The sequence below is a fragment of the Sus scrofa genome, chromosome X, assembly GCF_054392235.1.
Source record: "Sus scrofa isolate SSC_HxYL_T2T_F1_AM1 chromosome X, Sscrofa_HxYL_maternal_Yorkshire_Landrace_v2.0, whole genome shotgun sequence".
NCBI lineage: Eukaryota > Metazoa > Chordata > Mammalia > Artiodactyla > Suidae > Sus > Sus scrofa.
In genome coordinates, this window is record NC_139401.1 from 51,655,516 (window position 1) to 51,681,378 (window position 25,863).

The following is a 25,863-nucleotide window of genomic DNA, read 5'->3' on the forward strand; positions in this document are numbered from 1 at the left end:
ATGTGCCATGCAAATGTTTTCTGTATGTTATGACCTAGAAAGTTTGGGAGCATTGCCTTGAACAAGTTCTTGCTATAGCCAAGCCTCTTTCTCACCTTGGGAAACAGAACTGATAAATCCTTTTCTATAAGGTGCTGTAGGAAGGAAAGAGGATCATGGATTGAGGAGGACCTCCATTCTCTGCGGGAGAATACCTCCATAGTTTTGGGGAACCACTCCCTTCCTGCAAGCAGATTGGTGTGGACTGATTCCGTCTCTTGGCTTCGGGTGCTACCTGGGGTCCAGGTTTACAGGCCTACCATAGAGTTAATTCCTGGATTTTTGTTGAAACCATGGGGAAAGAGCTATTTCATATAAACTTGACAAGTGTCCTGGCTCTTTGTGCAACTCACTGTGTAGTTTTTGGCCTCTTCTTTTTTCTAAATCTCTATTTCCCTGTCAGTAAAACAGTGTGGTCAGACCAACAGGTGATTTGTGATTTCCTTAAGGCTCTGCCACTTGTCTGAGTGGGGTCAAGTATAATGCAGTTGTCTGTTCTCTGTCAAACAAAGGGTAACATATGCTGCACTTTGCTCTTTATTTTCAGACTCAAGTCAGTTAAAGGCACACAGCAAAGCAGAGGACAGGAGGCAGCCTAGCCCCAAGTGAAGTACAGGTGGACTGGGGATCCAAGGAAGCTGGTTTCTCAGGCATAGGTGGTGACATACTGGGGCCCCATGTTCCCAAAGTAGGAACGTTCCCACTCACTCATCAGCTCGAAGTGCACAGGTCGGCGACAGAAATTGCAGGCAGTCATAGATACATCCTGGAGGGGCAGCCCCACCTCAATCCAGGCTGCCAGCAGCTTCTCTGAAGGTGGTAGCAGGGAGGGGAGGGAAAGAATTGGTTAGAGTAAGTCCTAATCCCTGTGTTACAGTACAGATATGCCAAGATACCCTCAACACATTGAGATGTCTCAGAACCAGAAGTAGCCTCCTCTATTTGCTCCATTGTGTGCTGTGAATGTTACCATTTGTATATGGGTGCTGTGCTATATAAACAATTGGGAAGCACTCATTTGACCTGATTTGAAGCTATACTGGCCTGGCCTGGACCACTCCCTAAGTATAAGACATGCTGTGGCCTAAGAGATGAATCTATCTGCTTGGGATCTCCTAGCCTGGTGAGGAAGACGACACTGACAGTAACCACACAGTTTCGTCAGTATTGTGACCTGGGAGCCTGGGGCAGGGGTTTTTCCTAGAGGGGGTGGGAACCCAGAGGACAGAACCTGACCTCACTGTCAGTTGTGTCCCAGGTTTCTGTCCTTGGCTGTTTTTCATGCTCACTCCCTGGGTGATCTTACCTAATTTTATGGCTTAAGCACCATTGGTATGCTGATGATCTGAAATTTTCGTCTCTAGCCCAAACCTCTCCTGAATTCTAGAATTGTATATCCAATTGCCTTTTTATAGTTTTACCTGGATATCTAATAGGCATCTCTAACTTAACAGGAGCACAACTGAGCTACTAATCTCCCCACCCTCCACCAAGCTTACTCTACTCTTAGCCTTACCCATCTTGGTTGATGGCAATTCCAGTTGCTCAATACAGAAATGCTTTTTTTTTTCCTTTCTTCCTTCCCTCCCTTCTTCCTTCCTTTCTTTCCTTCCTTTCTTCCTTCCTTCCTCCCTCCCTCTCTCTCTCTGTCTTTCTTCTTTCTTTCTTTCTTTCTTCCTTTCTTTCTTTCTTTCTTTCTTTCTTTCTTTCTTCCTTCCTTCCTTCCTTCCTTCCTTCCTTCCTTTCTTTCTTTCTTTCTTTCTTTTTTTCTTTCTTCCTTCCTTCCTTTCTTTCTTTCTTTCTTTCTTTTTTTCTTTCTTTCTTTCTTTCTTTCTTTCTTTCTTTCTTTCTTTCTTTCTTTCTTTTCTTTTCTTTTCTTTTCTTTCTTTCTTCTTTCCTTTTGCCTTTTTAGGGCCACAAGTGCTATATATGGAAGTTCCCAGGTTAGGGGTCGAATTGTAGCTGCAACTGCTGGCCTATGCCACAGCCACAGCAACACAGAATTGGAGATGCGTCTATGACCTACACCATAGCTAATGGCAATGCCGGATCCTTGACCCACTGAGCGAGGCCACAGATCAAACCAGCATCCTCATGGATACTAGTTGCGTTCGTTAACATTTAGCCACAATGGGGACTCCTCAATATGGAAATGTTTGAGCCAACTTTATTTTTCTCTTTCTCCTAGCACACATCCAATTTATCAGCAAATGCCATTGGCTTTACCTTCAACACTTGACCACTTCTCATGACCTTCAATACTATCCTCACGTCTGAGCTACCATCATCTCTTAACCTGAGGTTCTGTAGTAGGCTTCTAAGGGATCTCCCTGCTTCCACTCTTTCTTTCTTTCAGTCTATTCTCAACACAGAAGGCAGAGAAATTCTTTAAAATCCCAAATCAGATATATTACTCTTCTGCTTAAATCCTTCAGAAAGCTCTCTATTTCAGAGTTAAAGCCATAGTCCTTCCAATGGCTTATAATATTCTACACAGTCTGGCCCCACGTTATCCCTCCTCAGTTTTCTCTTTCCTTCTTGTTCACACCACTCCATCCACACTCATTTACTTACTGTTCTTCAAATACAGAAGGAATACTCCTGTGTTAAGGTTTTCCCTGTCAGGCTGTTCTCTCTGTCTGGGATGCCCTTCCCTTAATTTCTGCCCAGGTAACTTCTTCGCCTCCTTCAACTTTGCTTACTTGTCACCTTGGTGTTCTCTACTCTTATCACTCTGTTTAATGTTACAGCTCTCGTCCAAGCTAGCTCCTGTAAACCCCGGCACCTTCTATCTCTTTTTTCTTCCTCTTTTTTTCCCATTATGCTTAGAACTACCATGCAATTTAATTTGCTAATTATTAAAAGGGTTTTTTTACTATCTCCTGCCAGTAGAATGTAAGCTCCAGAAGGACAGGGATTTTTATGTCTGTTTTGTTTATTACTGGATCCCCAGAAACTTGTACACAGTGGGTACTCAGTAATGTGGTCAAAGGATGAATTAAAGGATGTCTGATTTGAGTTCCTGTTGTGGCTCAGCAGGTTAAGAACCTGACTACTATCCATGAGGATGTGGATTCAATCCCCGACCTCCCTCATTGGGTTAAGGATCTGGGATTGCCACAAGCTGCAGTGTAGGTCGCAGATGTGGCTCAGATCTTGCATTGCTGTGGCTGTGGTGTAGGCCGGCAGCAGCAGCTCTGATTTGACCCTTAGCTCGGGAACTTCCATATGCTTCAGGTGAGGCCCTAAAAAGAAAAAAAAAGGGGGGGGGAATGCCTGATTAAGTCTAGAAGATGCAAAAGAGGAAGCCAGAGGAAGGGGTGAGTGAGGGCATTCCAATCAGAAGGGAGAGTCATTAGTAACGTCCCAGAGGTAAGAGTCTAGAGCAAAATTTAGGAACTATAAGTCATTCAATGTAGCTGAAGAAATAAAACAAATGTGGAGAAGAGGTGAGCACATAGAGATCACCATGTTAAAGGCACTGAATACCATGCCATGGAGCTTTGACTATTCTACAGGCCAATGGTCTCCAATTTTGGGGCTATACATCCCATCAGTTACAAAAGTTCTAACATGTCCTCCAATCTCTATGAGTTTTTTATACACTATAGACAATTATCATTGTCTTTATATTAGAGGTCATTATCAGTAATGCTTAATTTCCTATTTTTTAAGATAAAAAGTAAGCAAAATTCTAATAAATCCCCTTATCCTGTGGATTATCTTGCACACCTCACCTTGGACACAATATGACAATGTAGAAAGGTTTAAGCAAGTAGCTATATGGTCATGTTTTTAGAACAATCCTTCTGGTGGTCAGTATGGATAAGGGATGAGAAGGAAGCAAGAGAGAAGCAGGAAAATTAGGAGAAAAATCACATTGACATGGATTAAAGAAGTGGCACTGGAGAAGAGATTTGAGAGAGATTGTAGAGAACATATGCAAGATTTTATGATGGGTTTGCTGTGAGATTGAAAGACTGATTGGTGGAATCATGGTGAATGCCTCTCATATTTCCTGCCTGCAAAAGTCCAACATAAGTGGACACTCCAGAGGACTGAGAGTACCAAGAGCTCTATAATTGAAGCCCGGAGCAACTGAGGGGACTGAGCAAAAGGTCTAGAAGTCTAGATGGTCAGCTCAGGGAGGTGGTACATCTAGTAATTATGAGCACGGAGATAGAAACAGACTCCCCAGTTCAAATCTAGCAGCTGTGTGACCTTAATTTCCACATATATAAAATGGAAATGCTAATAATACTATTTCTACCCCATGAGGATTAGATGAGTTAATACATGCAACATGTTTAGAACAGTTCTTGGCACATGGTAAATAATAAATACTGGCTAGCATTATTTGATGTTTGTAAGTGACTGAACAAATGGCACCTACCTATCTTGTCTCCCTTGAACTATCATTCTGCATCTGTTGCAAATTCATGCCATCTGTTTTCCTACCTCTGTGTCTATGCTATGGAATTTCCTTATTCTGGAATGTCCTTATACCATACCACATGTACTTCAAGGTGCAGCAGCAGCAATTCCTAACCTACAATGCTTGCTTATTTTCACCTTTCTTACCTTCTCTAGCCATAAATGAGCACTCTCGTTCCAGTTCCCAGAATATTGGAACTCATTACACTGGACCAATACCATTCACATTTATGTCTGTCTCCTTTTCTATACCATCATCTGCCTACATGTCTTTGACCCAACAGACATAGAATGAGAACATGCTCTATGGCAGGTCCTGCACCCAACAGAAATCCAGTAAACTTTAGGTGAGTTGACAAATTGGTATCTTTCAGGATAAAACCCAAGCTACTCAGTCAGCTCTACAAGCTTCTAAATCTTGTATTGTCTTTAGATTCATAGATAAACACTCTCCTCCCCCAATTCATTCTTACTACCCTACATTCCAGTCATACCTACTTATTGTTCTTGATATATCCCAGGCTACTTCTTACCCTTCTTGCCTTTCTTCATGCTCTTTTTTCTGCTGGGAATACTCCTTCCATACCCTCTTTCTTCTCTTGGTCCAATACCACACACCTTTGCAAGACTCAGCTCAGGTGTCACCTCCATTAGGAAGCCTGTCTTGAATCTCAGAAGTTGGGTGAGGCCTCTCCTCTCTGCTCCCACAACTCCCCCATGCATTGTCTTTGTTGAACTTTGATCACCTCTTGAAGTCATTGTTTGGGTCTGCTATGGCCTCCTCAACCAAACTGAATCCCCTAGTATAGAACCTGGCACACAATGGATGTTCCAGAAATATATTTTTAAGCTGAATGGAATCCATTCTCAACTTCTTCAGGTACTGGGGCTGAAGGGAAGGAAAGTGCTGTAGGAATCCATGTTGAGGACTTACCCACAAAGTCTTCCATCATCTGAGGGCTGTGGTGGGGGGAGGGTGCCAGGCGCAGCAGCTCCTCACCCCTGGGGACAGTTGGGTAGTTGATGGCCTGCACATAGATTCCATGCTTGGAGAGAAGGAGGTCACATATCCTGCTGTTCAGTGCTGCATTGCCCACCTAGGTTCAGGAGAAAAGCCTATCAGTATCTGTCACCCTGGCCCCACTATCACTAGCTCCATTAATCAGGTGGAGGGAATCAGATCAAAGAACACTAGCAAAGTTGGTGACATATTTTTTAATGAGACTTGGTCAGTGGCAGATCTAGAATTTCTCAAGGAGTTGCTCAAAAGTGGTGGTCAAATTTAAGATGCATGCACTACAGTGTTCATAGCAGTACTACCTACAATATCTGTGACATGGAAACAACCCAAGTCCCACCAACAAATGATTGGCTTAAGACGATGTGGTCTATATATTCAATGGAATATTACTCAGCCATAAAAAATTGAAATATTGCCATTTGTAGAAACATGGATGGACCTAGAGAATATCATACTAAGCGAAGTAAGAGAAAGACAAATATGATATCACTTATATGTGGAATCTAAAAAAATAATAAAAATCTGTAAAAAAAATCAGAAATAGACAGAAAACAAACTTATAGATATGTAAGGAAAAAGGGAATGGGGAGGGATAAATTAGGAGTATGGAATTAACAGATACAAATTATACATAAAACAGATAAGCAATAAAGATTTACTGTATAACACATGGAACTATATTCCATATCTTGTAATAACCTATACTGGAAAATAATTTGAAAAATATATATATAACTGAATCACCGCTGTACACTGAAACTAACATTGTAAATCATCTATACTTCAAAAAAAATTAAAGGCGGTGAAGGTGGTGCCAGGGACCTTGTCTTGAAGCTGTTTGCAGAGCAAGCACACTGGTTTTACTTAGCTAGTATATTGATTTGGGGTGGTTCTGGGTAAGAAGATAAACCCTTCAAGCCCCCTCTGGGATGTTGTCATTGGGTTAATTAAAGAAATATATTTACAAAAGCAGTCTTTCAAGGGAACATTGGGTTAGCCCAAGAACAGTGACTATTTCTTTCTCATCCATAAAAAAGTCACAAAAATATGTCCTTCCCATACCCTAACTTATTGACACACACAAATAGATGCCATTTAAGAAAGAATTATCAGTTCATTTTAAAAGGCAGTGCATACTCAAACATACTTGAGAATCCAAAGTAGCAGCTACTCCCATGGATTTTGATTTTCTGTTTTCTGACTTCAGTTCTCAGTAAGAAATACATTTCACAACATGACTGAACTATATACACATACACATAAACATGCATATACACAACTGAAACACATTTCTCATAATATGATAACCTTACTGTGTGTGATTTACTCCAACATTTCCTATTGTTTCTTCTATTTTTTAATGATAGTCATAACCCATTAAACTGATTTTGTGACCCATTAATGGTCTAGATCCACAGTTTGAAAAAACACTGAATTATAGGTCAGTATTCAATATTGTGAGGATCAGGAAAGTCTAATAAACATGAGATAATAGCTGATGCAAAAAATAAAAAATAAAAAAAAACACTGGTTAATCCAGAATGGCTGATCATTTTTTGAAAAGGGTCACAAAAGTCACAATAAGGAGGATGGTTAACAGGAAAGCAGAGTTGAGAGGAGCAGGTGTTGGTTTGCTGGGTATGAGGAGGCGCCCAGAAGAGATAGGCGGAAAGGGTAATAGGTAGTATGGGGCTCTCACCCGAATGGGGATGATGTGGCTAGGGCATGGGATGACAGGAAGGCCCCTGTCCATCAGTAGCTGGCGCATGTGCTTGACATTGCGCTGGTGGGCCCGCCTCAGGGCTTGGCCTTCCTCTCCCTTGAGCAGCCGCACGGATTCCAGAGCCCCAGAGAGCACCATGGGAGGCAGTGAAGTGGTGAAGATGAAACCAGCAGCATAGGAGCGCACCATGTCCACCAAGTCACGAGTGCTGGCAATGTAGCCACCCACACAGCCAAAGGCCTTGCCTGGAGACAGGGAGGAGTAAGAAGAGGATATGCACAGACCCCATTGTAAGTCCCCTGAGGAACAGGGTCATGCCCCAGATAACACAAGGAGGTGCATCAGAAGCTGGAGCTCCACGCTCCCTTCCCAGGCCTCTGTTCATCTCTCCTGTCCATGACAAGGCAGACAGAGCTGAAAATTCTGCTGCTTTGAGATAGGAGTTTCAAGGAAAGCCTGCCATATGCAGTGACTAGATAGGCAGGAGCTGGGTGGGGACCTTCAAATAGGCCCCAAAGTGGAGCTAAAAGTGAAGCTTGGAGCTGGGGTGGGGAAGGAGTTTAGAACTACAATTCTCTACTTAGATGAACATGGCTATTTGGCTCAGCTCAGGGGGCCTTCTCAAAGAACCCTCCCAGACTTTCTCAACTCTGCAGTGGGGTGGGAGTGGGAGGAGAGAATCCAGGATTTCCTTGGCCTGGGGTTGTAAATTCTACCCCAATAGCTCCTGCAACTTTGGGGAGGAGTAAGAAAAGGGTATTCTAGGGGCCTTCTTTCTGGATTGTATATAAGGGTAACCCAAGGGACTCACTCACCAAGAGTTCCAGAGATGATGTCAATCTTATGCATAATTCCATCACGCTCCCCAATCCCAGCGCCTCGGGACCCATACAGTCCTACAGCATGAACCTCATCCACAAAAGTCAGAGCCCCATACTGGTGAGCCACATCACACAACTCTTCAAGGGGACAGATGGCACCTGAGCAAAGCCAATGGATAGAGGTAGATTATAACCCTTCCCCAGTTCCATCTCCAGCATGGAATTTGCAACCATAACTATATTGGGTTGGGAAAGGGGGACAGTGTTCGCCCTCATTTGGGACTATGCCAAACTTCTTTGTGTGTGTTGACTGGTTTCAGCTCACTCCCATCTAAGCTGTGTGTGTGTGTGTGTGTGTGTGTGTGTGTGTGTGTGTGTGTGTGTGTGTGTTCCACAACTCATGATTAAGGCTTGCCTCTCTGTCTTTTTATTTTTACTTCATTTTGATAATATCTGTCCCCTTGTTTATGCTATTTGCCAGCCTCTCTCTGCATCTTTATTTTTTCTTACAAGTCTGTGTATTTCCATCTAGGATTGGCACTAGACTATATGATGGCTTTGTTCAAATAAATTGAAAACAAAAATCACCTTTTGCTCCAGGTTAATGTAGTCCTGATTTCAGATCCCATTCACGTCCTCAACCAAGTGCTGTTGGCAGCCCTTTCAATATCATTATTCTTCATGGGTCCTCACTATTTCTATCTTTCTGCCTTTCTGTAACTTTCTCTCTCTTTTTGTGGCTATTTCCATCTTTGGTTCTGCAGCTCTATTTTTCTGTCTCTGCCTTTGTTTTTCTCTCTCCTCTCCTCTTCCTCCCTCTGTTTCTTTGTCTCTCTCACTCGGTCCCTCACCTTCCTCTTTCACTTCTCCATTTCTCACCATTTGTGTCACTTTATGTATACCTTTCTGACTTCAGAATTTCTCCGTATCTTTGTGTCTCTTTCTGAGTTTCTTTGTATCTGCATTTCTGTCTTTTCTGTGTCTCTGTGGGAATGTATTTCTTTCTCATCTCTGTCAATGTTGTTACCTGAGGGCACCCTCCCACAGACTCAGTCTCAATTGATTAAATGAAAATGAATTAGAAGTAACTGTTTCTATATATTTTCCATGAAGATTTACCATTTCCCCTATTATCCTAGGCATCATCTATGCTGTTAGTTGTTTTAAGCTCTTCAAATGGCTGTAAATCTTATATATAGGCAACGTGTGGGACAACATGAGGGGAGACGACCACAAGAGTTGGAGCTAAAACAAAGAGAACAGTGTGATGGCTCAAGAATTATTTCAATGGGAGTAACTCTGTCCTATGATTGACAGTTTAGGTAGGGTTTCCATAAAAAAAAAATAAGGAATCATGTATTTGCATGTGTAAGGAAGTAGAATTGTCTCAACATGGTTTACACTAGAGAAATAATGAATTAAAATAATTTCTGTGGCAGAAATATAATCACTGCTACTTGCAGAAATGTGGGAGAGGGCACAAGAATAAATTCCTTACATGTATTAACTAATAATTCTCACAGCTCTTCTATTTTTTTTTGTCTTTTTGTTGTTGTTGTTGTTGTTGTTGTTGTTGTTGCTATTTCTTGGGCCGCTCCCGCGGCATATGGAGGTTCCCAGGCTAGGGGTTGAATCGGAGCTGTAGCCACCGGCCTACGCCAGAGCCACAGCAACGCAGGATCCGAGCCGCGTCTGCAACCTACACCACAGCTCACGGCAACGCCAGATCGTCAACCCACTGAGCAAGGGCAGGGACCGAACCCGTAACCTCATGGTTCCTAGTCGGATTCATTAACCACTGTGCCACGACGGGAACTCCCAGCTCTTCTATTTTTATCATCTCCATTTTTAAAAGTAAGGCAACTGAGACACAGAACAATTAAGAAACTTGCCCAAGCTAATAAGTTGTCATGCTGGGATTTGAACATGAATGGTCTAGTTCCACAGCCTGTGCATCACCACTGATTGATGCTGATGGCACTTACATTTGCTAAATCAGAGAATACAGTGGACTCTCTTTTTTTTTTTTTCTTGTAAAAGTGACAAATTGAAATGAAGTGAGGGCCTCTTACCTTTAATAATTCCAAAAAGTTTATGCATAAAACACTTTATTTCTGCTTAAAAGGGACAGCAATAGAATGATATGAGTATTGTTTCACTTCGGGAAAGAAAAGAAGTATGATGATAAAGTTCATTTATTTCTACTCAGATCATAATAAATGGCATGTCTTCCATCATCTCTAATTCTTACAAACATATATTTTACCTTGGGGAAAACTGAAGCTCAGATAGCTAAAGAGTTAACCAAGTTCAGAGAGCTGGTAAGTGCCAGAGGCGGGATTTAAACCAAGGTCTATCCGATCTGAAAACCTGTTTTGATTCCAATACTTCATACTGGACATTGAAAAAGACCCTTGGCAATTGGGAAATTTTCTGTTGCAGAAATAAGACACTGGGATGATTGGTTTGCACATCATTTCCAATGGAGAGACTGTCATGTGAAGGAATTGGAATCATACATCCTAGGGTACAGTTACTCAATTCGGCACCAATTTACTGAGCCAACCAATTGGGTACTGTCTCTGCACTTTTCTTTCTTAACTTTTGAGATCAGTGTAATAGCTGCCTCCATTCTTTTTCATTTACTGGCTGTGTGACTTTGGGCAAGTCATATCACTTGTTTGTATCTCAGTTTCCTCATGTAAATAAATAGAAATAATAATTGCACCTACTTCATAGAATTGTGTGAAGAGTAAGTGAAGTAAGACACATAAAATACTAATGATTTTGCTTGACACATAATTACCACTCTATAAATGTTAGCTGTTATCATTATCATCATTTTTTGTGAGACCAATTTTAGAAATATACATCCACACATATGCATACCATCCATGGAGTGAACAGTCTCAAAGGCCACAATTTTGGGTGTCACGGGGTTGGACTTCTCTAGAAGCTTCTTCAGATGCTCAGGGTCATTGTGCCTGAAGACAAATTTGACTGCTCCACTATTGCGGATACCTTGGATCATTGAAGCATGGTTGCCTGCATCTGAATAAATCTCACACCCTGAAGAACCAGATGCATAATTATTAAGCTTCTGTCCCAGTATTCACACTTCAATCTCATGACTGACATGGCAGGGGCAGAGAGCCAATCCTTTCCTCCCTCTGAAGACTTGGTCTCTGTCCTCTGGAAGATTTTGTAATACTTCTTCCTCTCTTGGAAGAATTCCTCTGCCCTGAAACTCTAATCCCCTATACCCTTCACTCTAGGCATTTCTAACCCTAGCCTGTCCTTTGATTATCTTGTGGCAGAGGAAATTTAAATTTCTCAAGAAGCTCTAGAGTCTCCTAAGGATAGGGCCTAGGTTCCTTCTCCCAGACGCCAAGATTAAGCCTTAGAAAGGAGTTTATCCTGGGGAATATCCCAGTCTAATGAGTTGGACTGATGCTAGATTCTTTCTGATATGAATGAAATTCCAATTCTTCCAGGTAGAATCCTCTCTCTTTATTGTTATAGGGTAGATACTCATCAGAGTTTCACAGTTTGAATCATAAGCTCATGACAAGTCACAGACAGAAGGGCCATTTGTGAACATGGAATCTAGGCCTTTAATGTACAAGTGAGAAATGTAAGGTCCAGAGAGGAGAAGACCTTTCTCTAAGATCTGAGGAATGCAGGGGTCTTTACTGGACAATGCTGGAAGATCATGTAGAGATGGGAAATTGGTGGAGAGAGTTGATTCCTGGGCTTCCCAAGCTGCACTTTGGAACTGTGACCCTTCATTAGTGCAAGGGATCACTTCTACCTGCAAAAATCAGGCATGACTTCCTGGAGGATCTGCTGTGAAAGATAAGTAGATTGGGAGTTTCTTGAGAGCAGGAACCACACCTTTTTTTTATTTTTGGCCATCCCTATAGCATGTGGAAGTTCTGGGGTCAGGGACTGAAACCGTGCCACAGTAGTGACAGTGCCAGATCCTTAACCAGCTGAGCCACCCAGGAAATCCCAGAAACACATTTTTTTTAATCTTTCTGTCTCTGGTACCCAGATTAAGGCTAAGTGTGCAGTAGATGCTAAGTAAAGTTTCTTGAATGAATGGATGAAAAAACAAATTACTGATTTTTAAGTGAGTGAATATTACTGGATGGAAGAATATGGAAGAGCGAGAAGAGGGATGTCAAAAGATGAAGCTAAAGTGGTAGGTAGAGGCCATATTATTGAGATCTTTAGAAGGCATGATAAAGCATTTGGATTTGGTCCTAAGGCCAGTGGGGAACTATTAAAGGTTTGGGGCAAGGGGTAACAAAGGCAGGTTTTCATTTTTAAAATATCATCTAACTGTTGTGAAGAATATATTGTAGGAAGGCAAAGGTGAAATCATGAAAATGATGTTGGTCTAGGCTGGCAGAGGAAATGGAAAGAAGTTGAATTCTAATGGCTGAAGAGGTAGATTCATTGAAAACATTCCCAAAGATGTTGGTTTTAGTTGAGGTTATGTGTGATCTCAGAAAAAAATTTTCTGAGAAGCAGTAGAGATGTTTACAGTGTGCTGAAAAATCAGCAAGAAGTGAGGAAGTAGATAGAAACTGTGGAGGCTTCTCTCAAGCAGCTTGTCTGTAAATAGGGAGGACAGTAGTTAGTGACTAGAGAAATTTTTTTGGGGGGGGATTACAAGGTACTTCAACATGTTTAAAGAGAGGGAGAGACTGAAGATAGAGGATGGAGAGGGGAAACTTATAGATCAAGATTCCTGAGGAGGAAGACACAGATCACCAATGTAAGGATCAGTCAACAAGAAAAAGGGCACCTCTTCCATTGTGACAGGCAAGAAGGAACAAGGCGAGGACATGTGGGAATGCTCATGAGTTTGTAGGTAGTTTGAGGTAAGAAGTTGAGGACATTACTATTTGGGGGTCTTCTATTTTCTGTGTTGTAGGAAGTGAAGTCATCTGCTGTGGGTGTGGGTGAGGTGCAGGTATAAGAAGGCTGAGGAGAATGAGGGTTTGGCAAAGTTTCCCTGGAGACTTGGAAAGCTGACTATGGAAACAAGATTGCCAGATAGCATAGAGGATCTGTTAGAGGTTGGGGACCATAAATTTTTCGTGGCTCCCATATGAACAATTATCTAAGTCCAGGATTGACATAGAGAAGGTGGAAAGTTATATTCATCTTGGTTTGGGCTGTGATGGAAGGATGACAGGCTTATGAGTTGAGGACAATATTGCCTAGAGAGTGGAGAGCAGGAGGATGGGATCTGGATGGGATGTGTTATTCAAGTGAAGGGATTGGCTTTAGGCAGGAGAGATGTGTCTTCAACTTGTAAAAGAAGAGAAGGAAAGAAGGGTAGATGAACAGTCAGGTAAATTTGTGGATTTGGTGGCTACAAGTTAAAGGAGTTCTTGTCTGGTGGCTTCTGTTTTCTTCATGATGTAAGATGTGAGGTTATTTGCTAAAACTGAAGGAGGTAGCTATAGGTTTTAGAAGAGGGAAAAAAGTTTGAAAAAAGTTCATGTAAGGATATAAAGTGTTAAGAGTGCAGTTGAGTTGGGAAGTGACACATTTATGTCACCCTTCTGTGAGGTTAGGCAATGTTCCTCAGTAGTAGTCTTAAGCCTATGCGCAGAAGGGGAGAAAGGAGAGGCATATGGTCATCCAGAGTTGAAAACATGAAAGGTGAGTAAGAAAGGAAGGACAGTGGCAGCAAGTGAACTCATAAGATGGGGAAGGAGTGATGGAGGTAGTAAGACTAGATGCCATAGTACAGGATACCAGCCCTGAACAAAACTCAGGCAGGCTTACCTGGCAGGATCTTGGCCAAGGTGAAGAGAGTGGAGTCATTGGCCACAAAACAGGAAGAGAAGAGTAGGGCTGAATCCTTCTGGTGCAATTCAGCCAGCTCCTGCTCCACCTCGACATGAAACTTACTGGTACCCGAGATGTTGCGGGTGCCACCAGCTCCAGCTCCATGACGCTGCAGGGTCTCTCTGCTCAGGAGAAAACAGAGGGAAGAAAAGGAAAAGAAACCATTGTCAGATACTGAGGAACTGAGTAGATTTCTATTCCTTGATGGGGGTTAATATTGACTTAGTGATTCTCTATGAGCTGTGTCTTATACAACCAAGTAGAGGACAGGATAGGGACAACGGGGAGAAATGGCCCTTCCTTCTCAGGCTGAAGGCACTCAGATAAAGGGAGAAGCTGGGTTGAGCTTGATTAGGTTGGAAGACCTTCTAGAGAAGGCTGCACAACCTCTTTGGTAATACTCATTCTGCAGCCAGAGTAAAAGCTCATGGCGAATGGGCCTTGCTCAGTTTCTTATCCTTTCCTCCATAGCGCTGGACACCAAAGAGTTTGGAAAACATGGTTTGTTGACTTAGTTCATGTCTGAAGATTAGATTTGCTGAAGGAACTCAACAAAAGGGATGTTGGGTGGAACCTAGGTTTCTACTCTCAGCTCTGTCTTTTTTTTCCATTTGTGGCCTTGGCTCTTCTCTGGACATATCCCTACAACTCATGGTTCAGACCCTGCTACTCACTGTGTGGCTTGCAAGACTCGAGGATGCCGGCTCATGCCCAGGTAGTCATTACTGCACCAGACAGACACATCCTTTGAGGGCACAGATGCCTCAAAGAAGTGTTCGGCAAAGGGATAAGCATCAGCCCAGCGGTTCACAGTCTTGAACACACGGTAGGTGTGGTCCTGTTTCTTCTCCATGATCTTGTCCCTAAAAAACTGGTCATAACCAAAGAAATGGTTTCCTGTGGGAGTAGATATAGGGATGAAAATAATTCATTTTAAATCACTTCTTGGTTAGTCCATCTTTTATTCATTATTTTATTTTGAGTTCTCCAATTCTTTTTCCATTTATTCATTTATTTGATCAGTCATTAACTTATTATCTGCCATTTTCTATTACTTCAAACATTAATGCTTTATTCAACCATCCCATTCCTTACACACTGGCTTATTAACTTAATAATTCATTTATATATTCACTCAGGCTTCCTACCCCTGGCATGGCCTCATCTCTTTTCCCGAGTTTAGTATGGCAGCCTCCGTACCAGAATCACTACTTCCAGTTTCAGTGGAAATAGTTTTGACAGATCTGGCTTATAGTCTTATCTCTGTAACTTCTTAGTTTTGTGGCCTTGAGCAAGTTATGAATCCTCTTAGTTTTAATGTCTTCATCTGCAGAATGGGGCTAATATCTTCCTTGTGAAATTGTGACCATCTGATGACAAACAGAATGTAATACACCCAGACTAATATCTGGTATATGATAGTATTGTGACTATAGTAATATAGTAGTCATAGTAATAATAATAATAATAATAATAATAAATATTTAATTATATTTATTGTAGCCAACATTTAATAAGTGCCTATTACATGCAATGCCCTCTCTTAGGAACTTTATGGATATTATTTCATTTATTCCTAACAACAACCATATGTGGAAAGTTCTATTAGTATCTCCTTTTACAGATGAGGAAATGGAGGCATATAGAGGTTAGGTAACTTGACCAAGGTCATATAGCACATAAGTGGCCTATAAATAAGTACCTAAAGTCCTTAAAGTCTGCTTCTTTAACCACTCTTACTACAAAATGGAGCAACCATATTTTAAGGATAAATTGAAATACTATATGCCAAAGGACGTGTTAAACTCTAGAACTCTATACATGAGACAGATATCATGATCATTGCAGATGGAAACTATGTAATGGGGGTGTAAACTGGTAACATCACTGCTGCAGTGGTCTTTGGAAATATGTAGCAAAGGTTTTTAAAATGCACATGCCGACATACCTAGGGAAATACTTGAAGCATATTTAACAGAAAATTATTGATATTCAGAATTCATTTTTTAAGAAACTGAACAGTTACTATGAAAAAATATAACCCAGTAGAAAAACAGGTAAAGAATATAAACAGACAATTCAATAAATGTAGAAAAAGATGCTTAATGAGGGGAAATCAAACTGCAAAAATAAATTTTCACCCGTCAAATTGATAAAATTTTAAAAGTTTGATAAAGTTTGATAATATCAAGTTGTGGGGAGGATATGAGAATATGAATTCTCTCTTTGATAACTGGTACACCTCCTTGGAAGACTAATTGCAATATTTATTAATATTGAAAATATACACACCCTTACATTCTCAAAATTCCCACCTCTTGGTGCCTATTCTAGAGAAACACTTATGTGTAGGAAGAGGTACATTCAAGGATATTTGTTGCACCACTGTTCGTAATAATAAAAATTGGAAGTAACCCAATAGAAGACTAATTAATGTCTAGTATATCCATACTAAGTTTAAGATAATACTATATATTATCTTTGGGTACATTTATTTGTATGCATAATGAACATACAATATAAAGTGGAGGAATACATACAAAAATTGGGAAAAAATTACCTGAGATATAGGTGCTTGATTAGCTAAATGACATTTGATCCATGCTACAGAACACATTTCAATGATTAATAATTATTATGCAGTTCTATGTTTAGGGACATGGAATTATGCCCGTGACTCATCATAAGTTAACAAAGCATAAGTAAGATCACATTTCTTATTTTTTTGCTTTGTAGGGCCACAGCCACCGGCCTATGCCACAGCCACAGCAATGGGGGATCCAAGCCACATCTGCGACCTACACCACAGCTCATGGCAACACCAGATCTTTAACCCACTGAGCAAGGCCAGGGATTGAACCTGCAACCTCATGGTTCTTAGTCAGATTCATTTATGCTGCACCACTAAGGGAACTCCAAGATCACATTTCTAATACAAACATGTGTGTGTGTGGGGGGGGGGGTCATAGAAAAATATCTGGAAGAAAGTATAACAAAAAATTACTGGTGGATAATGGAACTCTGAGTGATTTGAATTTTCCTCTTTATACTTTCCTGTATCTGTTGAAAAATATTTTACAATGAATTGGATCCATTTTATATTGGGAAAATAAAACATTTCATTATGAAAATGAATATAAACACATACAAGAGAGGGGAAAAATTTCTCTATGAAGAGTGAGAGTTGTTGAGGGAAACATGCAGAAAAGATACTAGGAATAAACCTAATATTTAATGAGGCTTCATAACTAGTTAGAGGCACTTGCATATGTAATTGGAATTTTATTTACTTCTCATGATAAACTTGATGTATTAAAAATCCTGCTTCAGGCAAGTGACTTACTGTCCAAAGCACACAGATTCATCAAGTGCCAGCACTAAACTTTAAACTCAGACTCCCTTTGACTCTAAAATATATCTTTGCCATTTCTTCTACTGTGGCAGAAACACTTTTAGCATCCCTTCCATATTCCTATTCCTTTTTACTTTCACCTCAGCAAACTCACCAGGCATATTGTTCTGAATCAGGTGTGTGACTTTCTTTGAATTTTTCTCTGGATCCTGGGCACTGGAGAATGGCTTCTTCAAGCTGGCTGAGGCCAGGGAGATGGGGAGGTCTGAGAGGGAATATGGGATTCATTGGCCATGAAGAAAGGGGGTAGGGGAAGAAAACATCTCTGTCCTCTTTAAACTTAATGTAACATAAAAATTCAAGATTAGGAAGTAGGGAAGCGTTGTGCAGAGAGAAATATTCTGCAAAGTGAGCCCCTTTTCATCTTCCCAAGTAGAGACTTATGTGTCTGGAAACTTTCTACAAGGTGAATTATACTTCTCCTCCCTCGGATTTTCCCTTGGGTGAGGTAACTGGGTTAGCATTTCTGAGTACTGCATTTGGAAGGTAGATGCAGGGCAGTGTACTTTACCCTTTTCTCTTGAAAGTCATTAAAATTCAATTTTGAAATTTTTATCATTAATAATACTCCAAAAGAGTCTATGAAAGATATTGACAGTGTGGCAACACCTCTCAAGTGTTATAATCTTGGGTGTTCTGCAACAGTTGAGTTGGCTTGGACTCCATACCCTTTTAAATGATGTACCTGCTTGCAAAGGGTACTCTTTCATGCAAATCTATATTATCATAGAATAATATTGCTTAAATGTGCAATCCCAGCTTTGGGATCCATTTAGCCACTCAGGAGAGAGGGGATGGAACTCTAGAGGGCTCATTTTAGACTTATTTAGCTAAAGATTATGGAAGCATATATTTGTGTTGGGGAGGGTGCATTTCAGTCTAAGCTGTTGCCTACCATGATTCCCCTGGAAAAGACTGGAGTTCCATCATGGAATATGTAGTAGCTGTCCCTGGATTAGCCTAGTTCAGGACTGTGATGAATAAAATTCAAGCATTAGGAGTAGAGTTTAGATGAAGTGGAACTTAACTCCAACCTGTCTTGAAAGTCTTCACATCCTCTTGAACTTCTGGGGCTGCCTTCTGCACAATCTTACTCTTCCCATCCTGGAGTTCCGACAGCATGAAGGGACAGTGGCTCTTAGCCCAAGATGGAGAGTCTGTGTAAATTTAAGAGAGTAAGCAGCAGTGAATTTCTAGTTATAAGTTTAAAAAATGGTCACTGAGAGGTACTATATCTCAAAGCTCTGTCTCAGGCTATGTAGATACACAGAGATGAATGTATCTGGTCCCTGTGCTAGGGGAGCTCCTAAGTTGTTGAGAATGGCACATACTGAAGATATATTGTGAACAGTGCTGGGATGGGAAGGAGGAATGGGCTATGGAAATTTAGAAGAGGGAAGGGATATGACCCAGAATTGGAAATGGACAGGCTGGAAGTCTAGGCAGGCTTCGTAGAGGAGATGATGCCTCAGTTAAGTGTTGCATGGGAAGTATGAGATATTCTGGTAAAGATCATGGGAAGAGGGTCATGTGGCAGGAGCACAGAAGTTTGAGGCAATAAAGTTAATCTAGGAAATTTTAAGTAGTTTCAGAATGACTGAAATATATAGAGTGTGAGAGGCATGAGAGTAAGACTCTTGTTAGAGATATTGCCAGAAGTCAGAGCCCAGGTGTATTTTTAGGCCATCTCATTCTTCCTTGACACTTTTCAAATGAACCCTCCCAGTTTTCATGTAGTGATGAACAGTATGACTTGGAACATTGTCTCCAGGACCCAGATATTCTCCCCCATTTTCCAGCAATGACTTCTTACCCCCTCCAGCCTTGGTTGCCTTAAGATGGATTTGAGAACAGGTTGGTCCTTGGGTGGCCAGGATGGGACAGCGTCCAATACCAAACAGGAACTGGTGAGTCTTAATCATCTTGCCCAGGAGGCCTGTGGGGCCCCGGATAAGCACTGGGCAACGCTGTAGCAACATGGCTGCTGCCACCATCTTGAGCCCGAAGTTCTGCAGAAGATGTGGAAGAGATGAGATTTCACCATGAAAGCCTGTCCTAAATCCAAAGGTCATTCCTGTGTTTGATCCTTTGCCTTTAGCTTCTCCACCAATTTTAAAATGTACCAAGAATGTATCAGAGGGGGAGAAATAGGAAACTGACCATTAGGCAAAAGGGCTGAAGGGAAGAGTTCCTATTGGAGATCAGAATGACTAAATTCTGATTCAGTCTCTGCCACTGACCCCCTCTGTGATGGTAAGGATAACTGAAGTGTGATTTTGTGTGGTAGGATGAGAGTTGAGAACCCACCAACACTTTGATAAACACTTAAGGCAAAAACTCTTTTTAAGTCTAGTGGCCTCAACCAAATGAAGATTCAGTCTATTAATGCAGACAGACGCCATTGACCAGGGCTCCTAAAACATGGCTCTGAGTTTTTCCTGAGCATGCCCAGCCAGAGAGACAAGGAGCTTGAGGACACAGCTACCAGTTAAGCAGATTCAGGGAACAGGGCAAAAGGGCACCATGTGCCACGAGATTGGTGTTTTACTGTCTTTAGATTTGCTCCTGGCCTTTGGAAAACCATAGATAGAGAAGTAAGTGAAAGAAAGACCCAAGGGATCTGGGAAACAAGTATATGGCCAAATGAGAGAGACAAAGACTAAGAGGAGAGAAAAATGGCAGAGAGAAGATAAGAAACAGTAAATTAAATACACATAGAAGGCATTCAATAAATATTTGTTGGATTTGTGAGTAAATTAATGAATGAATAGGAACTCAAATGAAAGAGGAGAGTAGGGGAAGTGTCAGAAGGAAAGAAAAATTAGGAAAGATAAAAGGAGGAAAGTAATAGCGAACAGAGGTGCAGTGGTAGTGTTGGAGTTAGAAGAACAGAAATTGTGCAAGAGAGAAAGATCAAAGCCTGAAAGAAAGGGGACTGGTAGAGGTAAGAACATGGAGACGAGGACAGATCCAGGAAAATAAAGGGCAAAAGGCTTATGGTAAATGCATAAGTATAGGGAAAGAGACTGAGATGAGAGAAAAAAAAATCAAAGAGAGAAGAGAAGGGGGAGGGAGGGAGAAAGAGAGAGGGAGATTAACAGAGCAGAGGTAGAGTTAGGGTTAGAGACATATAGAGGGACACAAGAGGGACATGAGGTTAGATCAAGGAGCATGGAGAAATACACAAAGACTCAGAAAACTGAGATCAGGAGAGAAGAGAATTATGCCTAGCAGGGGCAGAGAGTCAGTCAGGTACAAATGTGAAAGAAAAACACTGTTAGAGATTGTAGGGATGGGAGAGAACAACAAGGAAGAGTTAGGGGAAGAGGAGCTTGGCCCTACTAAGGGAAATGAGACTGAGACTGTGTGATAGGGAGAAGGAACTAGATATAAGATCAAAGGATAGAGACAGAGAGGTGGCTAAGTTTGGTTGGGGATTGGGATGAGAGAGGGCTGAGATATACGAAGAGAAAGAGAGCTTGAGAGAGCAAGAAGAAATAGATTAAAAGTAAAAGGGCAAACTAGAGATCTGGCAATCAGAGGGTGAGATAAGTTACGGGACAGGACAATAAGAGAGAGATGGAGGAATGTAGGAAGACTAAAACCCTACCACCACCAGGAGAGACACTGAGTAGAACCTAACAACACCTCTGGTATTTAGGGCCTTATGTTCTGAGAGACAAGTGAACAGAAGCAACCTGTGGCTATGTTGTCATATGGCAACCACCTTTACCTCTTATAGAGCAATACCCTTCCCTTTTAGATCTCACAGGGCAAGGACCCTCCTCCTAACTCACAAAGCAATTTCTTGCACTTGTTCCATCCCAGAACATCCTCCCTCCAACTCTCACAGTTTGTCATAGGAGCACAGGTTGGTATGTGGGGTAGGGTATGTGGTTCTAGAAATTGGGAAAGTCCAGGGGTTGAAAGGACTAAATGAAAGGACTAAATGAAACTCATGTTGAGACTTGAGGACAGTGCCTAAGAGAAAGTGTTAACTTTTCTTATTTGAATTCCAGCTCCCCAACTCCTTGTTGGATGTTCTTGGAAAGTAACTTTCCCTCTTTGAGTCAGCTTTCATCAGCCATCAAATGTTAGGTGTTTATGTCTACCTCACATAGTAGGTATTGAATTGGATTTGACGCCTACCTCATATCTGGAAAAATGAGTTTCTCTTCTCCTGCCTGTCTGCAAAGGCTAAAGTGCTTGGGGCTGAGCCTGCAGACCACAGATAAGGCTCCCAGAGTTTATCACATTTAGGGTCTGACCACTCCCCAAGCTGAGACCAGGGTGTGGGAGAGAAGAGGAGTTCATTTCTAGAATCATGTCTGAGCATCTGGCTGGGCTAACCCTGGCTATTGGTGGTTAGGGAGACAGATGGTCCAAGAAGAGGCAGGCAAGGCAGATGGCCAGGTTCCAGGCTCTTGCGAATTCCTTTCCCCAAACATTAACAGCAATAATGACAACATTGGGCTACGTAATGTGAAGGAAAACCTCCAAGATTAAAAGCAAAATCCAGGCGTTCCCGTCGTGGCTCAGTGGTTAACGAATCTGACTAGGAAGCATGAGGTTGTGGGTTTGATCCCTGGCCTTGCTCAGTGGGTTAAGGATCTGGCATTGCCATGAGCTGCGGTGTAGGTTGCAGACGCAGCTCAGATCTCATGTTGCTGTGGCTCTGGTGTAGTCTGGACAGCTACAGCTCCGATTCGACCCCTAGCCTGGGAATCTCCATATGCCGCAGGAGCAGTCGTAGAAAAGGCAAAAAGACCAAAAAAAAAAAAAAAAAAAAAAAAAGAAAAAAAGCAAAATCCAGTCCTGCCTTGGGATGATGATGCATCCTGCCCCTAGGTATAAAAATAGAAGTTCAGCACACGCGCTCGCGCACACACACATCTCCTCTAAGGGGCTTTAACCATGATTTGTTAAGGCACCTGGGAAAATACAGGTTACTTCTTTGAATTTGTTAAATTATCAAGTTCTTTCAAGCTCCAGTTCCAACTTCTCTGTTCTGATACTGCTTTCCCGAAATTTGCCCTGCCTTACTCGTCTTCCCATCTTTCTGACACATAGCCTTGTAGTCCCGCTAGTTACCTTGAACTCTGTTTCCATTCTATCTCATTGCCTATCATGAGATTGGAGTGAGTAAAATTGAATCAAGAGAGCATTTTAGACAGTTTAGTGTATTAAGAACACAGCCTCTGGATCCAGACTACTTGCATTTGAAACCTGGTTCTACCATTTACTAGCTCTGAGACCTTAGAAAACTCTGCTCTGTGTCTAATATATATATATATTCCATGCCCACTACATGTGGAAATTCCAAGGCCAGAGGTTGAACTCATGCCACAGCCGTGACCCCGGACCACTGTAGTGACAACACTGGATCCTTAATCTGCTGTACCACAAGGGAACTCCAATGTCATATATTTAAAATGTAGATAATAACAAGAACAATCTAATTCATAGGGATGTTGTGAAGATTCAGTAATATAATCTATATAAAGTGTGTAGAAGAGTTCCTATCCTAGAGTAAACACTGAAAAAGTGTTTTTCTAGTCCTCATTTTCTATACAGGGAAAGTGAAAGTATCCAAGGGAAATAATATCATAAATACATCAGGCCAGTTTTGAAAAGCTAAGTCTTGTCTCCTGATTCTTGTCCTTATTTTGTTACAATTTACTATATGAACTTCTCTCTCTGGGCCTCAGTTTCTCCACAGACAGTGGACAAGATAACTTCATAGATTCCATCTAGTTCTAACAGTCATTTGTAGAGTTCTCACTGTGCCAGACCCCTTTGTAAATGCTTCACATATTGACTTATTTAATGTGAAGCCTGTGAGGTATATATTAATGTCAAATTTATTTCAAAGTTGAGGAAACCAAGGACCCAAAAGATTTAAGTAAACTGTTAAGGTCACAGAGCTAGTAAGTAGGAAAACCAGAATTTAGACCTAGTCAGTCTGGTTCCAGAACCTGCTAACTTAACCACCATAGATTTATGATTAAAATATGACTACATATTTTCTTTATTTCTATTTTTAGGGCTGCACCTGCGGCATATGGAAGTTCCCAGGCTAGGGGTCCTATCAGAGCTGTAGCTGCCAGCCTATGCCACAGCCAGAGCAATGCCAGATCTGAGCCACGTCTGCGACCTACACCTCAGCTCATGGCAATGCTGGATCCTCAACCCACTGAGTGAGACCAGAGATTGAATCCATGTCTTCATGGATGCTAGTCAGATTCATTCCCGCTGAGCCATGACAGGAACTCCATACTACATATTTTCTTTACTGAGAGCCTGACTCCAGACTTTAATCCCCTCTGCTGCACTAACAGGTCCCTTTCTGAGACATTTGATTTTGAGCTGTAACCAATGTCTTTACCAAAGGGACAGATTTCTAACTTAAGTGGAATTTCAGGCACTGGTGAACATTCATTAATTTGTTCGTTCTTTCACTCCATCATTTAACAATTTATGCTCCAATCTTTGCCAGGGTCTTCTCAGAACAATGCTTTCAGATAACAGTGAAAACTGGGGCCAAGTGACTGCTTACACCTTAAATTCCTCTCTTGTGTCAGTGGTCAATCTGCAGGGGTTAATCAGAGGGGTTAACCACAACTCTACCCCAGCAGAAAGCCTGAAACCACTCACTGAAGTGTTCCTTGCTCCCAGTCTCCCCTTTGTGGCCTACTTTGTAAGAATCAGTTAAGTCTGGAGGGTACATTGTCACTTCTCTTTAGGAGTTGGAAGCATCAGGCTTTACTTCCTCCTAGCACCCTCTCCATGTCACTGAAGAATCATAGAGAATTTTAGATACCTGGAATCAGAATCCAGAAATTCTCAAGAACAGGAAAATTTAGAAGCCCACAAAATCAAACTTAGAAAAGGTTGCGGAAATTATAGGCCAATTTTTTTTTTCTTTTTTTTCTTTTTTCCAGAGGATGAATGATTTGCTTCATAATAAATTAGAATGAGAATGCAAATTTACTGACTTATAGTGTATGGCCCTTTTAGTGACAAAACATACTTTTCCCATCTTCTCTCTTTATTTATATGAATTATTCATCACTCAATTCCCTCAAATCTCTCCCTAGATTCCCATCACCCCACATTCACTCAGTTTTCTCTCCCTACCTTTGGCCCTCTAGGCTCTGACCCATTGAGCTCTGCTGTTAGCCAAGCAGAGAAGCAGTCAAAATGAGGGTGGAAAGGAGAATTGCCAGAAGAAATATCAATACATCTTTCTGGGGGACAGAGAAAGAAAGGAAGATAGACAGAAAGAGACTGAGAGATACAGAGTAAGTAAAGGCAAGAGATGGAAACGGCGAGAGAGATTTAGAGGAAAAGATACATACCAGTCTCAGGCAAAGGAAAAATAAGAGAAAGCTAGCATGTCAGAGAGTGATGAAGTGAAGTGAGTGGTGTTGAAAACTAACACAGGAGAGGAAACAATGGGGGAAAAGACAAAGTAAGCCTGAAAATAGAGAAAGACAGGAAGAGGCTTGGGATGGGGGATAGAAAATGACAGAGTGACAGATTCTAAGAAACAAAGTCAGATCTAATCAGGCCAGAGAGTCAGTGTATAAGGCTTTGAGGTGGGCAAGCAGACAGAAAGCAACACTTACCTGTTGCCCTGCACTGAGGACGAACGAACGACGGGTGGGTGCTGTGGATCAGGACCTTGTTTTTATCCCTTCCCCCTTGGCTCAGCTCCACCCACCCCGCCTTCTGCTGGTCTGGCTCTGCATTGGCCCCAAAGGTATCTCAGGCCCTTGCTAGAGATAAAACACAATGTAGTCCCCCTTTGCCTCCCCCCTCACTCAGGACTGGCTCCCTCTCTCTATTTTCTTTCTCTTTTCCCTCTGGAGTAGTAAAATGAAATTTCTGGGCTTTGGAAATGACCATCCCTATATAGCTAGGGCACCCTGAGCAAAACCACCTCTCCTACTCTAGTTTTCCTCAACTATAAGAGGAGGGCAATTAAATTCAAAGCAACTGTAGCACAGAGGGAAGGGCTCTCTAACAGCTACTATAGAGGGACATTCAGGCCATTGTAACAATTCAACAACATCATATACAGAAAACACAACACAGTACCTGGTCCAAAAAAATAGCAGCTGATGTTGATTGAGTATTTACTATGCACCAGACCTTTGCTAAGTGCTTTACGTGGATTAATTTAGCCCATCCTCATAAGGACCTTATGAGGTAGGTACTATTAACCACATCTTACAGATGAAGAAACTGGGGCTCAGAAAGGTGAGGTAACTAACTGATAATTACTCAGCTAGTAAATACAGAGCCCAGCTATGAACTCAGGCAGTCTGGTTCCAGAACCTGCACTCTTTAAGCACTATTCTCCTTTTCAGAATATACAGTTAAAATATTGAAGTTTTTTTATTTTTTCTTTTTATGACTGTTTCCTTATCTCTTTGTAATTTTCTTCTCCTATCTTCTCCTTTCCTTCTCAATCCTAGGGCAGCATGATTATGTCATAGCCAGGAAATTTCATCTGTGGGACAGATTATTATTGTTAATATTA

General features: G+C 41.5%; 1 protein-coding gene across 6 annotated transcripts; it reads right to left on the reverse strand.

Annotated features, from left to right (window-relative positions):
- Window positions 1-558: 558 nt before the first annotated feature.
- Window positions 559-24,982, reverse strand: ALAS2 (5'-aminolevulinate synthase 2). 6 transcript variants are annotated; one of them, XM_003360337.5, is made up of 11 exons: window positions 24,947-24,982; window positions 19,132-19,327; window positions 18,353-18,475; window positions 17,413-17,523; window positions 14,581-14,803; window positions 13,844-14,028; window positions 10,928-11,107; window positions 8,033-8,197; window positions 7,194-7,462; window positions 5,408-5,570; window positions 559-849 (listed from the first exon to the last, which is right to left on the reverse strand). In XM_003360337.5, exons 2-11 carry the CDS (start codon window positions 19,310-19,312, stop codon window positions 686-688), a joined length of 1,764 nt encoding a protein of 587 aa, XP_003360385.1. In that variant the 5' UTR covers window positions 19,313-19,327; window positions 24,947-24,982; the 3' UTR covers window positions 559-685. The 6 variants fall into 6 exon arrangements, with proteins under 6 accessions (XP_003360385.1, XP_005673726.1, XP_003360386.1 ...); XM_005673669.4 differs by having other exon boundaries at window positions 18,347-18,475; XM_003360338.5 differs by lacking the exon at window positions 17,413-17,523.
- Window positions 24,983-25,863: the final 881 nt, after the last annotated feature.